Below are 17,634 nucleotides of genomic sequence, written 5' to 3' on the forward strand. Positions count from 1 at the left end.
ATGAACTCAATGAGTATATACTGTCTACTATATACTATAAGTATGGTTATGATGATTAGGATGATTATTGTTCCCACTGAAGTATACTTCCAAGTTTCCCAAGATGCACTAGAGGCTAAATATTTTCATTCATACTCTATCTTTGAAAGTTATGAAAATGTGCTCATTTGATCCATAAAACTTGCATTAACACATTTCATTCACACATTTCGGAGATTTTCGGATACTCTCCATTGTGCTACTGACAAAACTTCCGGTTAACTTCAAAACAAGAGCCCTATTTACAAAAGCGTTAAAAAACTAACGGAAGACATGAAGAGATGCTTTTATTTTGAAAAAGGGATGTTTGATTTTTAGCTTGGAGCTTGTCCCAGGAAGATTTTACATTCAGCGAGCAATGCATCATGGGACGGTTAAGTATGGCTAGTGTGCCCACAGTGCACCCTTAAAAAATGTGCCCATATAGTATACATCCGAGTATTTCTTGCGTACTCAATCTTTACATACTATCCAATGTGAACGCACTACTACATACTCATTTTGACGTCAGACTTAGTATAAGTAGTACGTCAGTATAACATTTTGAACACAACCTTAGTTGTGGTTTCCTGGTTTGTGAAAAGGGGATGTTTGATTTTTAGCTTGAAGCCGGTCCCAGGACGATTTTACATTCTGCTCGCAATGCATCATGGGACGGTTGAGTATGACTAGTGTGCCCACTGTGCTAAAAAAATTCCTGATATAGTATACAGCCGGGTATTTCTCACGTACTCAACCTTTTCATACTATCTAATGTGAATGCACTACATACTCATTTTGACGTCAGTAGTAGTATGAGTAGTACGTTTGTATGCATTTTCGAACACAGCCATAGTTTTTATCTGATAAAACATTATTATTAGGTTTAGGATGAGACAGGATGAAAATGTGCTGTGATTTTAGTGATGGATGGATGGATGGATGGATGACATTATTGGCATGTTTGTTGTTTCTGTCTGCATGTTTCCCCCGAAAGCAGCAGTGCTATAACGCTAGCTGCCCATACTGTGCACACTGCACAGCAGACACCTTTAAACCTTTATTCACATAAACCAGAGGCTCTTAAAACACATCAAAGGTTCTGCTCACTCACACTCTTTCCCTGCTGTAGTAAGTCCATGGTGGGGGGGGGATGCCATGGTGGGAGGTCCATGTTTCTGTGCTCTGGCTGAGTTGGGCACCTGTCTCTGTAAATTCATCATTCCAAAGGCCACTGGCTGTGAGTGTGTACGACAACAACATGCAAAGGCAAACCGCTCAGACAGGGAAGTTAGAGCATGATGTCGCTTCCTCTTCTCTGATTTGTGTGTGTCAGGATGAGGCCCTGCAGGAACTGCTGCCTCAGCACGTCTGCACGAAGAACTTGTCTGTTGTTTCCTGCTTTATTTAGGAAGGTGATTTCCACTTGTGGTGGCACTGAGGGTGGGTGGGGGTGGGGGGAATGGATTTGTTTAATAAGGAGCTTGTTAGCGAGGCGGATCCTATATAAAGAACATGAGCAGGAATGTGTGGGTGGATTTTTGTTGGCTGTTAGTCGCTCTTTTGTTTTGGCCAATAGTGTTAATAACTGATTTCCTTTGAGCATGAAAATATGATAGCCACTCACAATTAGAGGTGTAAAAACCACTGATGTATTCTACTCAAGTGGAAGTACTGTTATTTGATTGAAGTCATTGTAAGTCATACATAAATGGGCGACCGTGGCTCAGGTGGTAGAGGGTTGTCTTCTGATCGAGAGGTTGGGGGTTCGATCCCAGTACCTGACTATGTGTCGAAGTGTCCTTGGGCAAGACACTGAACCCTAAGTTGCTCCCAGTGGTCGACTAGCGCCTTGCATGGCAGTCCTGTCCCACTGGTGTGTGAATGTGAGAGTGATTGGGTGAATGAGCTGATATGTAAAGCGCTTTGAGACTGTTTCAGTGTGGGGATAAAGCGCGATATAAATCAAGTCCATTTAACATAAGATACTTTCGTAAAAAGGAAAAAGTAGCTTAATTACATAATACTCAGAGTAAAAGTTATTAGTTACTTTCACTCCCCATGTTTATTTTTGGTCATAAATCTTGCCACGTTTCCCTTACATACAGTAAAAATCTCATGTCTAAACTTATAAATGAAGAGACCAAATCTTGCACAATTGGAACTTAATTTATTTTCCACAAAGGCATCTGTATAAAATAAAAAGGTTTGTCAAAATATCCAATTATTTTTTAAATAAAATAACGCCAAATAAATAAATTAAGCCGTGTATTGTAGGGCTGCACGATTATGGATAAAATGATAATAATTATTATTATTGTAATCACGATTATTTATCATTTTAGGAATAAATCCATGTTTTTATTACACTTTTTTTTTTAAAACAAACAATTTGTACAGTTTACTGTGCAAAATAATGCTTTAAAATACAATTTCGAAAATGAAATAAAATTAACCCAAGAATTAAAAATGTATCAAAGGCTCACTGAATAAATACATGATTATAGAGTGCAGAGCACATATTTCAAATGTAAATATTGTGGACAATCGCGTTATTTTAATCGTGGCAACCAAAATCGTGATCACAATTAAAATTGGTGCATTACTTTTAATCTGATTGGTCAGCTATGATGTAAGCATTTGATTGTTGTCTGGTCATTTCATTTTTTGTAGTTTCATAATGTCTGTTGATCATTTTAGTACAAAAATAATAATAATTTACTCATTAATGGTTGGATGCAGAAATATAACAAATTACTTCTTTTAAAACGTACTTAAGTACAAGTAAATTTACTGATTTAGAAATACACAAAAAAAGTACAAGTACCCATAAAAGCAACTCAATTACAGTAGCGTGAGTGCTTGTAATCCGGTACTTTCACCTCTGCTCGCAATATAGCTGAACTTCAGCATTCCAGTGACTCCAATTTTCAGTGCTGTTGTGCTTTCTGTGTCATATTATGTTTGTGTTATTTCTGTGTGAGGAAGCATTTGTTGACAGAGACCCAGGGGCCTGCATCCTGCCGTAGGGATAGAACACTGCCCTGTGGGTGCAGTCATAGCCAGGAAACACACACACACACACACACACACAGAGAGAGAGAGAGAGAGAGACTTCCTTAATTGTCTTATATTGAAGGGAAATTGGATTTTTATACAAACTCCGCTGTGTTTTTATGACTCAGGTCGACATTCTGATTATATGGTTGACATTGCACATGCCTTTTTAATTGCAGTGATTTAAATACTTTGTGGACAATTTGAGACTCAATCCATAACAAGGTGAATTATTACTGGCGATATGGTCCAAAACTCCTATCTCAGTTTTGTTTTCTGAAAATAGCGATATATACGATATATATGTCAATATTTTTACCTCAATAAAGTCTTACCAGAAAGAATATTTAAGGTAAAATTTGCTGATGAAAAATTCCACACAGGCACATTTATTAATAAACAGCTGCACACTATGTGCCACTTTTGGCTTTTTCTCTTATAAGGGACAGCATGTGTGAGTGAGTTCTGTAGTGTGGCTTGTTTAGGAAAACACCTGGGGTAGGACGCTCTCAGAAATCCATTGAACTGTGCTTTTCATGCTGTTCTGAGAAGTAGTGAAAGCAGCGACTCCTAAAATTAGTATTTTAACACAAAATAGGCCAAAATATATATGTGTATATATATCAGAAATATGGAAAATTGTAAATGACACTGTTTGACTGTACTGTATGAATAATAATAAATACTTGTGTGATGTGATTAGTACTGTGTGATTGTATAAATCAGGCAATATTGTCATTTTCTATATCAGCAAAATCAAAAAGTCATTATATCTTGAATAAATTGCCCAGCCCTAGGGTGAATGCTAAAGGAATCCTGCTGTTTGTTGTAGACTGCAGACTAAAACATTACCAAAGCAGTGTAAATTTGATTTGATGTTTTTTGCCTCCAAACCAAGTGTTTTGGATCGATGCAGCTTGAAGTTGAGCTTGTTTGAAACCCGTCTGGCTGTTTGGTCACGTGATCCCGCTGCGCTCCCACACCTGCGTCACCCCCGTGGAGCTGCTATTGAAAATCTTGTTGACATCCAGCTTTTATGCCTAAACCACGACTGAGATTTCAGACTTTTAAACACTGGCAATTTAATTGAGGCTTTTGTTTTCATTAACCTATGAAGAAAAAATGCTTTGACACAGCAAATGTAGCGCTTTTATTATGCAGAGGCTGTTGACCTTTAAAATAGCTCCATCAAAAAAAACATTTTCCCTACCTTTTGTAACTACCAGCTTATATTTGTCCTGAATACTATTATTAATTAATATGGTGCGAGAGAAATTTGAAGGAAATTCTTTGTATAATAATGGTTCCTAATACATCTAATAACATATTCATTCAAGTTTTATTACAAAATAAAAAAAATAAACTAAAATCAGTAGAGATGAACAATGTTTATCAAAGCAGGAGCTAAAAAAATGTCACATTATTGACTTTCATGTCATCATTTTGAATAATGTACAATCTAAGCAATCTGGAATCATTTTGTGCACATATTTTAGTTATTTTTAGTTTTTTTTTGTATATGTTTTTCTGTCATTTTTTGTTTTTTGTTTTGTTTTACTTTGTGCTTTTTAAGTTCCATTTTTGGGTATTTTTGTTGTCCTTTTATGAATTTTTCTGTCATTTCGTGTGCTTTTAGAATAATTTTCTGCATAAATTTCAGTTGTTTTGTATATCTGTGATGTCATTTTATATAAATATTTTTATCATATTTTGTATTTTGCATTTTTTGTGTTTTGCTTTGTGCTTTTCGAATCATTTTTAGGTATTTTGTTGTCGATGTAGCAGTCAGCAGTCAGTATGATGACTCCTAACACTGATCAAATGTGACAGATGATCAGCTGTTGTCATACTTACTCATATATTTGGTTTTAAATTTGTTCTAAACTTCCTCAGTAAGACGGCAGTGAACGGCATGTTTGTCAGAGCCAGTGACCTCAAGTTGTGCAGCTTTATTGAAGTTTTCCACTTTGATTCTGTGTTTAAAATATCTCCTAGCAGATATAAGGTAAATACGTTTTTTGCATGTGACTGTATGGGAAACAAGGCCAGTTTTGTAGTTTGAGGACTTGCGCACAAAGACTTGTCTGACTACGAACAGATGTATATGAATGTATTTTCTTTTTACTTATTTGCAATGAAGTGAAAAGAGTTCATTAGAAAACATATACAGAAATTAGCAGTCTGTCCAGGTATACCCAGGACTTCAGGGTCTGCAGACAAACGAGCTGACAATATTTGCTTTAAAGCAACTTATTCATGAAGGGGTGGCTGCAAAAAAGAAAAAAAAAAATCTAATTTGGTTGGTTTGGTATTTGGGACTGTGATATCCGACTAGAATAAACTGTTTAAAATTCAGTGTGTTTGAAGTGCTAATCATTTAAAATGGACCACGGTAGCGCTTATATCTGCTTTGTATAAATAGATAATTCTGGTGCTGGTTTGCATCATTTTAAATCAAATGATAAAACTGACTCAAATGTGGTGCATTGAACAAAACTAGAACTGTTTTATCCAGATTTAACTGTCAGTCTCACATTGCAGCATTGCAGATTTTGTTTGATTTTTTTTCCATTCATCAAGGACGAGGTGAATAAGTCACTAAAATTAGGCTTGTTTTTCAGACCTTAATGCAGAAATGTACAATAGTATTTATTTTTTCTTGATTTTGAGCTTTGTGCTATTGTCTAATATGTAATATATTGTAAGACAATGACAATTTCCAAGCAAAAAGTTGCCTGTAGGATCTTTACTTAAATTTCCTTAATTTTTTTGACCAATTTTAAGTAATTTAGGAAAATGTTGGGAGAATATTGTAAGAAAATTGCAGGATTTTGGATAAATGTACCAACAAATTTTTGATTAAAAGTGTCTGCAATCATGTGATATAATCATCGCAAAACTGCAAGTCCTGCAAATCTTGTGGAGAATGAGTTTGTAAGTTACACATTAATGAATGTTTTTCTCTCTTCATTAAATATGTAACCTCTCTTTAGCCTCAGGTTGTGCTGTTACACACTCTCATTTATTCACTTAGAGGGAATTACATAATTGTTTTAAAAGACAGTTTTACACCATGTGGCTCAGTAATGATGTGGGAAAAAAATGAAGAGACTAATATCGTTTAATCATTACCACTTTATCGGAAAACATTGCCAAGAAAGTTATGTAGTGGAAAGGGAAAAGCAGGGGAGGACGGGGGGCTCCATGGGTGGTTGTGACTCGTTAAACAGCTGACTGGGCTGCACCGTGAATTAGCGCTTAGCACTTTAGCATCGCAGCAACAGACTGAAATCAACATTTCTCTCTGCGTTGGTTGGATAATAAAAACAAAAGCTAATTTACTGAGACTGGTCTTTTTAATACTCAATGTTTTTTTTTTTGTTTAAAGAGTTGTGCTTCCAAACAATAGTACAACACAATAAATGTTGACTGATGAACACATTTACAATAGATTCCAACTATATTGTGGAGTGAAAGAATATTAATGCCTTAATTCTGTGAAGTGCTTTGAGTGTCTACGATAAAGCGCTATATATAAAATCCAATGTATTATTTTTATTATAAGTAACCAAGGTTTGAGATCGTGTCGAAGTCACAAATGTCAGAATAAATTCTTTGATTTTCAGAGTTCGTGGTTATGTTTAAAATAAAACAAAACTACCAATTATTACCTCGTCCAAGAAGAGTTTTATTTATTATCCCCCGCCACAAAGTGTGAGGCAGGATGTAGGTTTGAGCTCCGAGTTAAAGGGGACAGCTTTTCTCAGAAACCATTTAAGATAGGATAACCAAATTTGGTGTGTGGCTTCAGAGTATCATTATCTTGATGAAATTCGAAAACGAGAAGCGTGCAATTATTTTTTCCGGAATTATTGGCCTTGATCTGTTTTTTGGACTCTGTTTGAGGTATCTTCAAAGGGGACAGCTTTTCTTAGAAACTGTTTAAGATACTATAACCAAAATTTGCTGTGTGGCTTCAGGGTATCAATACCTTGATGGAGTTCAAAAATGAGAAGTTAGCCATTTTTTTTTTCCGGATTTATTGCCCTTGTGCCGTTTTTTTTTTTACTCTGAGGTGTCTTCAAAGGGGACAGCTTTTCTTAGAAACTGTTTAAGATAGTTAGTAATTTTATATTCTGATGTGATTATATTTTCTTATGTATACATCTAAGTTCTTAGATTTAAGACATTTAGGAAAAGGTTGTGAGTTATAATGAGAACCAACCTGGCGGGGAATGTTGATGACTATGTCTTCTTGTTTTATTTAATAAATTAATAAATTATTTATTTGTTAAATGATTACATTTTATCAATTTATTCATTTAAAAAAATGTGGGGTTACCCCACTGAGTTTCATTGCACATTTCATCGCAATCTACTCTATTTTTATTAATGGTGATATAAATTTCTCACAAGCCTTTAAAGCATTGCTTTCCAACCTTTTTTGGGTCGTGACCCCATTTTTATATCACAATTTTTTTTTATACTGTTACAAATACAGAGTAGCCAATGTCAGTGCACAAAGTAACAAGAGGGGCCAGCTCAGATATTTTTATACTGCATTTTATTTTAACTAGATTTATATTAGAGAAAGTGAAAGTATAGAATACAGTTGTTTGAGGTTGCATGTGCTGTTTTCATTTGAACAAAAATATGTATTATTTGGCTCTTTGAGCTTTCTGCGCTGTATATTTTTAATTCTGTGATGTTATTTATTGTTTTCTTTTTTGTTTTTTAATTGTGCAAAATAGATTGAAAAACATAAATTACAAAATGTGCTTTCTTTTTAAATGTAAAAACATAATTGTGATAATTTTAAAAAAAAATTTTATTACTACACATTTCAGGCGACCCCATTTTATTTCCAGGCGACCTCCACACAGGGTCATGACTCCAAGGTTGAAAAACCCTGCTTTGAAGTGTAAATGATCATGGTACCATGATCAGGATCACTGATCCAAATAACATTTGGTGTTTGTTTGGCAGTGCATGGTTTGCGATCTCTGAATGCTCTAATTTTTAATCATTTGCTCCTTACTGGATGGAGGACATCCCTCTAAAGTCCATGAGAAAGTTCTCGTGGTTAAAGGTCGTGAGGCCCATCAGTGTCTGGGTTTGGTGGGAGGCAGCGTCAATGTTTGCTGCTTTAAGCTGAACTCCAGCCCAGACTGGATGAGGTTTCTGCAGCTCTCCATGAGTGACAGCCACATGACGGGTAGTCCACAGCTGCTTCTTTGTCCATACAAACATGCCTGTGCACGGGTTTCCAACTTTTTATGAATGTTACCTGTGAGCCGACTGATAACGTTTTTTGGGTTTTTTTGTCCCCCTCTTTTCTGTTTCAGAAAGTGCCAAGTGATCTGGAGCTGGTGCCGGAGGAGTACTCTGTGATGATTGGCTCATATCCCTGTAACATCAGCTTCCATAATGACCAGCTGTTTCACTGCACCATTAACGGGCTGCCCAGCTCCAATGAAAGGGAGCTGCCTGTCACTGTGAGTATCCAAAACATTCAAATGGAACACAAGCAAATATCCCAGACTGGTGTTGAAAGGGCAGCGATAATGTGGAGCCATCACCCATCTGTCAAAGCGTTTTCCATCCAGACGTTTAGTCAGAAATCTCCACCATCTGTGGCGTTCACTAAAACAGATTTGATTTGCACAAGTGTCGATGCACTTTGAGTGCGACGAGCACGCCTTCTTCCATGTGCAGCCTGTGAGCGTGAAGTCATGGTGCTGGGCTGTCATTCTGTGTCATGACCAATAGTAATTAGTTGTGATCACTGATCATTAGTTCAAGGAAATAATTCAGTTACTTAACAAATCACTTGTTTTAAGTAAGTGGGTACTTTAATTACTTTACTTAATATAATTTAGTAACTTTTCAAAAATGTGATGCACAATTTTAATCAGTAGACCTTTCAGCCTTCTATTCTTTTGACATGTTCCACATAGAAAAATTTAATTAAATGAAAAAATAATTTTTAATTTGGGTCCTCATTCAGAGGGCCAAAGTTGAAAAAGTTCTGTTTCCTCCCTCCCTTGCTATTCCACATTTTGTAAAAAAGTCAGCTCCGGACGAGTGAGTTAGATTTTTCTCGCGTTGTGACATCACAACGTGGAAACTCCTCCTCCTGAAAAGTATGACTCCTCCTACCCTACATAAGAATGTGAGCTCCTTCTTGTCAAACTCACATGTAAAACAAACACTGTGAAGGCAGGTTTATATTATTATGTATTTTCATTCAATATATAGATAGTCCAGTATATAGATGAACCGAAGAGCGCTCACAATCAGTTCCATTTTTAGTGACCGTTATGCCACCTTTTATCACCTTTATGGGATGATCTGACATGTTTGTTACCCAATGCGATGTAACAGTTGGACAAAACAGTGGACTATCGTCTTAAATGGACTAGTTCTGTGAGGTGCAGAGGAGAAGGAAGACTGTTATTAATTTATTGTTGCTGCTGTGATACTAATGTACTAATGCATTTATTGTATTTATTGTGTAGTCTTTTATATTGTTATGCGCACTTTTATGGCGCTGCTTTTTAAATCTCATTGTTCCGTATAGAATGACAATAAAGGCTTTCAATTCAATTGAATTTCGATATGCCTACTTATGCATATACATGAAGACCCAAAAAACAGCCTGTTTTTAGGAGCCCTAAAACTCCAGAAAACAGGCAAGTTTGGGAAAATAAACCACAAATACTGTGTTGTTGAGGTTCTTAGAACAATTGGAGATGGGTGAAAAATAGCATAATACTGGACCTTAAATGTTGTATTTATAAATGTTGTAGACAAGTTTTCTTCCCACGCAGTGGAGTGCACAGCAGACGCTGATGTTTTTGTCGTCTTTTACGGAGTCAAACTCAAAGTAATGTTGGTACTTCCAAGAATTACAAGCTGCATTGACGTGCTTTTTTCTTGCACTCTGTTTTTGTGTGTGTTATTAACCAATGATGTCGCGCCACTTACGTCATAGACTACGGTGGCCGACTGGGTCATAATGCGCTACAAAACGCGTGGCGCCCAACAAACAGTAGCGAGACGGTTTAATTTAATAACACAGCTTACATGCGGGAAAATAACTGTAACCTAAATATCTTTTCTTCGGTTATAATCCCTTACTTTACTCGTTAATTGAGAAAAGTAATCAGATTACAGTAAAGCATTACTTCTAACGCGTTACTGCCCATCACTAGCCATGACACCGCAAGAAAGAAAAAAAGGCAACAGGAGCTGGATTTCCATTACCCTTGGAAATACACAAAATCTATATACTGCAATAAAAACTGGTAATGGAAACAATTGGATTTCGAAAAAAAACACTCAAATATTGCTAAAAAGATTTTACGCTTTCATGGGGAGGAATTTCAGATGTTTCAATATTGAAATGTGTCACAAAGTGCTATGGAAACACTTTTTCCCCAAATATGCGTCACAGAACGTGACGTACATGGTCACATGATGTGAGGTACCTGGTCACATGACCACTTTTCTCCTAGAAAACAAGGCGCGATACGTGTAAAGCATAGGGGGAGACGAGACATTTCTAAGCGTTATACTTAAAATTATTACTGCCACATTAGATGTGAAACAACAAAGGAATACAGATTTTTAGATGGTTCTGAGCTTTCGTCTTCCTGCAGCGAAGTCTCACAAGATGAGATTCCACGGGAGTTACGAGGCTACTGCCAAAAAGAACCTTCAATGGAAACACATTCAAAGCACAATTATACTTTGTCAACATTTAGAAATATTGTTTATTTTGTGAAAATCTGTAATGGAAACCCAGCTAGTGTTTCCCAAAATCACTCTTCATTTCTTCAACAATCGTTTATCTGATAATAAACACCTTCACTCAGAGTCACATATATCTGACTGTTGTGTCACTGATGCGTTATCTACTCGCTGGTGTTGTTGTTTGGCCTCCCCGTACCCTCCATCACAATTAAAGGTCTTAATTGAAACATGCCTGAGCTGCATGCAGTCCTGATAAAGCCAGGCACTCCAATCTCTCTCCTCCATCTGTTGCTGTCTGTTCTGCTCTGTTTTTATGTGGCTTTATTAAGAGGGAGAGTATTCATCTATATTTAAATACAAGCCAAACTTGTGAGTGCTTTACCAAAATAGCTCCGAAACACATGTTGGTCTCAGCTGAGCCGTACTTTAGGAATCATTTACTCACTTTGGCACAGAAATGGAAAGAAAGGCTCTTCCTCGCTCTTGGTTTTTTAATGCTGTCTGCAGGGTTGGGGTCAATTATAATTACCTCTTCAATTATCCATGTTCAATTACAACTCACTTACAGTTACAGTGACAATTGCAATGGAAAAAAAACACAAAAAAACAATTTCTCCCTAAAAGTCAGTTACAATTACATTCTGAATCACTAAAGTTCAATTACTTTAAGCTTTCTGTTAGCATCTCTTATGATAACGGGTCGGTTTTGACCCATGTATTAAACCAGCTGTAAAATTCACTCAAAAATATCACCTATTATCTAATTTGTTTTTCATCTCTTGGTTACCTTGTCAGGGTGGTTCACAAACTAATTTACACCAAATTTTGCCAGATTACTTTTTGCCTTGTTCCAATAAACATGGTAAGTATCTGTTTCCAAAAATGGAGTCAATTGCTGCACATGTAATGACCGTACTTACCTTTATGTCATTCAAGTTTCTGATATTTTTGAAAATTCTTTCCTTGAGCAATAAAATTTTTCGTAAAAGTGTACTACCTTTTACAGACATTAAATTGGCTCAATTTTTGGTACAGATGTTCAAAATATCAATGGGAACAAGGTAAAATGTGATCTGGCAAAATTTGGAAAACTTTTTTTAATACCATCCTATTGTGAACCACACTATTGCTAATCCATGAAAATTTGGGTAATATTATTTTTAGTGTGAGCCTATTTTCTGTCAGTATACCCCTAGATAAGATTATTTTTTTATGTTTTTTTAATGGTTAGCTACGTCTGTGTAAGCCATAGAATGGTGACATGATTCCCCAGTTTTGCGTTTATTTAAAATGTAAATGTTTTCATTTTAATGCCAATTTCAATTACAAAGTCAATTATCTGAACTCGATTACAACAGCCACAGATTTTTCCAATTACATTCATGTGTTTCTGTTGGCAAGTGTTAATCAAACATAATAAACATTGTAAAACACCATGAAAGAAACATAAACAATTATTTAATATAGCCTCCATACTCTCCCAACAAGATATATCTCATGACAAGGCAGTACATTCCATTGTTTATGTTGGAAACACAGAAACACGGAGAAAATGACAACAACAACAACTCAGAACAGCCACAGTGAGATGCATCCACAAAGCCAATCCTTTCTTTTGTACCATTCACTGTGAAAAGTACCAACAATTTTCTGACCTTACCTTTGCTGAAGGTCTGGTAGCTCAGGTGTTGGTCTCCCATCTTTTAAAAGCTGTCGTTTTTCCTCAAAAGAAAGTTTCTCTATCGTCTCTAGCGCTGTCATCCTGCCTGTCGTGTTATCCCGCCCACTAGCTAGAGAACGTAGCAGTAGCCACGTTGTATCAATTCACTAATGCACTGTGAACGTACGTATTGCATTTAGCATCGCACGGTTATGATTGTGCCGCCGTACCAGGAAATAGCGATGTTTAGTCATTTGGTCGATGAAACTGACAAAATGCTGACACTTTCAAAATTATAGGAAATGGAAATGGAGAAATAAATAATTTATAATTATATTATAATTAAAACAAATAATCAAAATATCAATTCACCCTTGGGTAGGCACAACCTACCTTGCCTACCCTGACTGCACATCACTGTAACATACTAAGTGTTGAGTATCATGAGTATTTTTTGTATTTATGCATTTCTGCCTTTATCAAACAGGAAGTTACACCCATAATAAGATAGTAGCAGCCCCAGGGATACATTGGATACACAGAGTTCATCTGTACACCCAAGACAAAAATATCTAAATTAGTGGATATATATTTTGGATTCTCTATTCACCCCGTCAGTTATCTGAACTGAATTACAATTCAATTATGATTACAACGGCAACAGATTTTTCAAATTACAATTCTGTCATTATTGTAATTAATTATCAATTACGTGATTTCAATTATAATAGATCCCAACCATGGCTGTCTATACGTGTACAAAGAGAGCGTACGTCCACCACATCTGGGTCAGGATGTCTCCCAATAAACAGAAGCAATTAGTGAAGACATAAAGGCAGGTCAGAGGTCAAATGAAATGTCAAAACACAAATGGGTGGGCTGCCTGTGCATGAGCAGGGGAAGTGATTTGTGTGGACATAAATACAGACTGCTCGTATATTTTCCTTCGTGTCGACTTATTTGAATAAATGCCTGCATGTCTTATGGCTGTTCAGTGGCGGATCTATTTTTACATGTCTGTGTTGAGGACTAAAATGCTTAGGTAGATGAGAGGAAGAGGTGTTTTTTGTACCCTAAGTGAAACAGGAACATGGAACAATGGTGTTTTCCCCTCCATTACACCAGGTTGGGCTTTTGAAGGCACTGCAAAGTGGTCTCCTCTTACTTCTCAGGGTAAATAAATAAATTCCTGGAGCAGAAAGAGAAAGAGGGAATGAAAAGCAAAGGACGAGTGCCCAGTGAGCCGGTTTCCCACTCAGAGTAAGAGCAACGTAAGAGGGATTAGGTCTGAGGATTGGAGGCTTTTTATCTGAGTCTCTTTTATGAAGAATGTTGGGATTGGGGAAGGAAAGCGAGCAATGTGAGCGGGGACCACAGAGACCCTGCTGACTAATCAAAAGGGAGAAGTGAAAGTTGTGTTTTTTTTTTGTCACATCTGGGTTAGGCTGAACTGCGTGACTCCTCCAGATCATTGCAGAGAAAAGACCATTTGTCAAAATCCACTCTGAGTAATTTTCCCTCTGCGTGGCTGCACCTGTGTCCATAGGAGAAAATAGTCTTCATGTGCCTGTGTGCAGATTTCTGTGCTGCTGCTATTTAGCATAAAGTGTGTGGGTAAATACAGCATATATGGGGTGTTGTACTCAGGACCACATTTTCAAGGTGGAACTTGGAACTGTTCCTGATTATTAAATAATGTTGTAATTTGACTTAAAACATTTAGCGTGAGCTCACTGACTGTTCCGCGTCCATGGAAATGACTTCCAGTGCAAAAAATGAGACATTAGTCCGTCTTATTTCTAGTCACAAATCCCTCTGAACACTTACTTAGGCCAGTTTTTTTAAACCTTGGAGTCGTGACCCCATGTGTGGCCACCTGGAATTAAAATGGGGTCACCTGAAATGTCTAGTAATTACTGATTAAAATTGTTTTTTTAATTATCTTTCAATTCTTCTTATTATTATTCAAATTAACGCACTTCACTTTAAGGTTCCTTGGTATGGTTTAATTTTTGGAAATTTTGTGGAATAATTTGAGGAAATTGCAGGATTTCTCCATTTTTTAAATTATTACTATTATGTTCTGAGAAAAAAGTAAGAATTCTGACACTAACGTCAGAATTCTGACTTTAATATTTAATGTTTAACATTATTAGTAATAGTAAATATTGAACCTTGTGGTTTTTTTTTCCCCCACTGTCCCTAATCCTCTTCTGTAGTATTCCACATCAAACATCATCCATACAAAATAAGAAAAGTAATTCAGATTGAGAGATGGAAAAAGTGCCAGATTAATTTTTTTTTTACATTTTTTTTCTGTTTTCAATATCGGTGCATAAAGAACTGCCCTGCAGTATTTTCCTCTAATAACATTTTCCAAAGCTTCAGTTTGGTGTAAAAACATGCATATTTGTCAAGAATAGATTGACACACATGTAGTGTTAACCCAGTATTTTTCAACCTTTTCAACCAGATAAATACTGATAAATTTTAATTATTTTTAGATTATTATTCTTTTTCAAATTAACACATCACACACAATATCACACAGTGGTATTCTATACGTAAACTTTCAAATTGTATGTATTTATAACAATTCTAGAAAAGAAAATATATATATATATATATATATCTGAGGTTGCCAGAAATTAGTGGTATCAAAATGGGGTCACGGCCCAAAAAAGGTTGGGAACCACTGCTTTAGGCCCTAGTCGAATAAACATCTTGTTTTCAGATATTTAGAAAAAATAATTATGAACTTATCAGTGACTTTTAAATAGATCATTTATTCAATTTACAAAACTTTAGTTGAACAAATTTGTAAAGAATTGAGCTTTTTTTCCTCTTGTTTTTGTACATCAAATGTAATGAAACTAAAACTAAAGAGAAAATGTTCTTTAACTGTTAAACCTTGTCATTTATTTTTTCAAATCGACTTTTATTGTCTTGGTCTTGACTCATTCTGTCATTCTGGTCTCAGGCAAGTCTTCTAATATATATATTTATATATTCTGACAGCTCCGCAAAGAAAATTGTGATTTTTCCTGCTCTCTTATTGTCCTGTCTCCTTATTTCACACTTGTTTCACTTTAAAAGTCAAGAAATACGAAGGATTTTTGATGGAAAGGCCAATAGAAAGGGTATTTTCAACTTCAAAAAGCTCAAAGTATGGTGCCACGCTGCTAAAATTAAATCAGCTGCTGGGATTAAGGAGCCAATTCATTTATTTGATCTCATATGGGTGGTTGCAGCTGTCTTTACTGTTCAGAGCGGCTAAAGTGTTTCCCTCCCTGTGCTTCTAACAGCTATGAACCACGCGTGTGTGACGTGTAATCAGCGGCTCCAAAGAGTACTGCGTGTATTTAAAAAACTCCCTGGATGTCTGAGATTGTGACAAGATATTTTAAAGAGATTGAAGTTATTTTTATGATTGTTTAAAGCCTCACTGGAGCTGCATATAATCCTTTATGAATTTATATATACATGTTTGTGGACTTCAGTTTTATTTTACCAAGCAGACTGTGCATCTGTCAAATATTCACTCTGATCATATGAAAATCTATGCATGTTTTTGTTATTATAATATAAATATAAGAGTGTCTATTTGAGGTTTTCTTTTACATTTTTAAGGTGACGGACACTTTTAGTAGCTGTTTACACACATGGAACTCAACTACACATATGCATTTCTGGCTATAGACGGACTATACTATTAGACTATGGCAGGGGTCTGCAACCTTTACTCTCCATTTAACCTCATCTCACCTGGATTAAAGTCCTCCAGGAGCCGAAAAAATACCTTCTCAATGAAGACAATGCAGTGTATTAAATTCTATGCAGTTAAAATTATATAGAACAATGTTTGATTCTATTTGATTTGATTTATATTGATCATGTAAATATAACTAAAATAAAAATTTAACAGTGTCTTGCATCTTCAAATTCTTGCGCTTCTCAGTTTACATGAACTCAATGTTATATAAAGAAGATTTTTATTTATTTATTTTTTGTAAATGCATTTGAAAGGCTACAAAAAGTAACTTGAATTTGATAATGCATGATCAGTTGATGGTCTGTAGATGTTGCAGGAGGTGCTGAGTCATTGCACAACATGATTTATTTTAGGTTAACATATTGTTATATTTTTGATTTTATTTGTCATTAATCATTAATAGCCTCTGTAAAGAAAATAACTGTTTATTTCAAAAGTTTCTTTTAAAGCTTTAGGGAGTCATTGCAAAAGAGTCAAAGAGCCACATTAGGCTCCAGAGCCGCAGGTTGCAGACCCCTGCACTATAAGCACCCAATGTTGAGTCGTAGGCCTCGTATGAGGTAAATTAAATGTATCTGTCTTTATTCCTAGTATGCCTATGAATAAAGGATGTAAAACTAAAATAATAGGTGTAAATTGTTGGCAAAATTTGTCAATTTTGAAGATGAGAAAAAGGTGCTCTACGTCCTTGAGTAGATTGGCAAATGGAAATTTCACCTGTAACTTCACTATTTGACTAAGCCTGTGTGCACGACAGCAGCTGTTAGCGTTCAAACGGCTGTCAGAAATTCATCGATTAGGCCAAAAATATGAAAATACACGAAATTGCATCTCGACAAGATGGAGATGTTTGAAATTAGTTTTTTAACAATGATTTATTGGCTGTATAAGTGAAAAAATGACTCAAATTGTTAGCATAAGAGCCAAATTCTAAATGCGGTAAAAATCAGTTTTCAAGATAATATTTGGATGTTTTCCAAACGTCAACTACAATGACTCCAAAATTGTGTCTTTTTAATGAACATTGAAAATCTATATAGAGGTATGTTTACAATACCGTTTACAGTCAAACAGTTTGATGCACTGTAGGCTTAATTTTTTGATAAATCAAAAATCTGTGGATGGTTTGTGTAGGACAGTCAGAAGATGTGCTGTAGCAACTTTGGTGACAATTTTAAAAAGTTGCAGGGAGAGCTAGGTTTAATATGTCTTACAGTTTTTGATGAACACAAAGTGACAGACTTCATAATTTGCACAGGGTTTAAATGAAGACAATTTTCTTCAGTAGTGGGGATACAATTTGCCTAAAGTTGCAAATCTGTAGCACAAATGGTTGATTTGTTGTGAATTTTAGAATTTTTAAAACTTGCTG

General features: G+C 35.8%; 1 protein-coding gene across 1 annotated transcript in view; it reads left to right on the forward strand.

Moving 5' to 3' along the window:
• Positions 1-17,634, forward strand: part of plxnd1 (plexin D1) — a 172,160-nt gene that overhangs the window by 98,329 nt on the left and 56,197 nt on the right. Inside the window, exon 19 of the mRNA XM_028454162.1 lies at positions 8,421-8,570. Within this exon, the coding sequence (XP_028309963.1) occupies positions 8,421-8,570 (150 nt within the window). The remainder of the gene's footprint in view (positions 1-8,420; positions 8,571-17,634) is intronic.

The sequence above is a fragment of the Gouania willdenowi genome, chromosome 7 (assembly GCF_900634775.1).
Source record: "Gouania willdenowi chromosome 7, fGouWil2.1, whole genome shotgun sequence".
NCBI lineage: Eukaryota > Metazoa > Chordata > Actinopteri > Blenniiformes > Gobiesocidae > Gouania > Gouania willdenowi.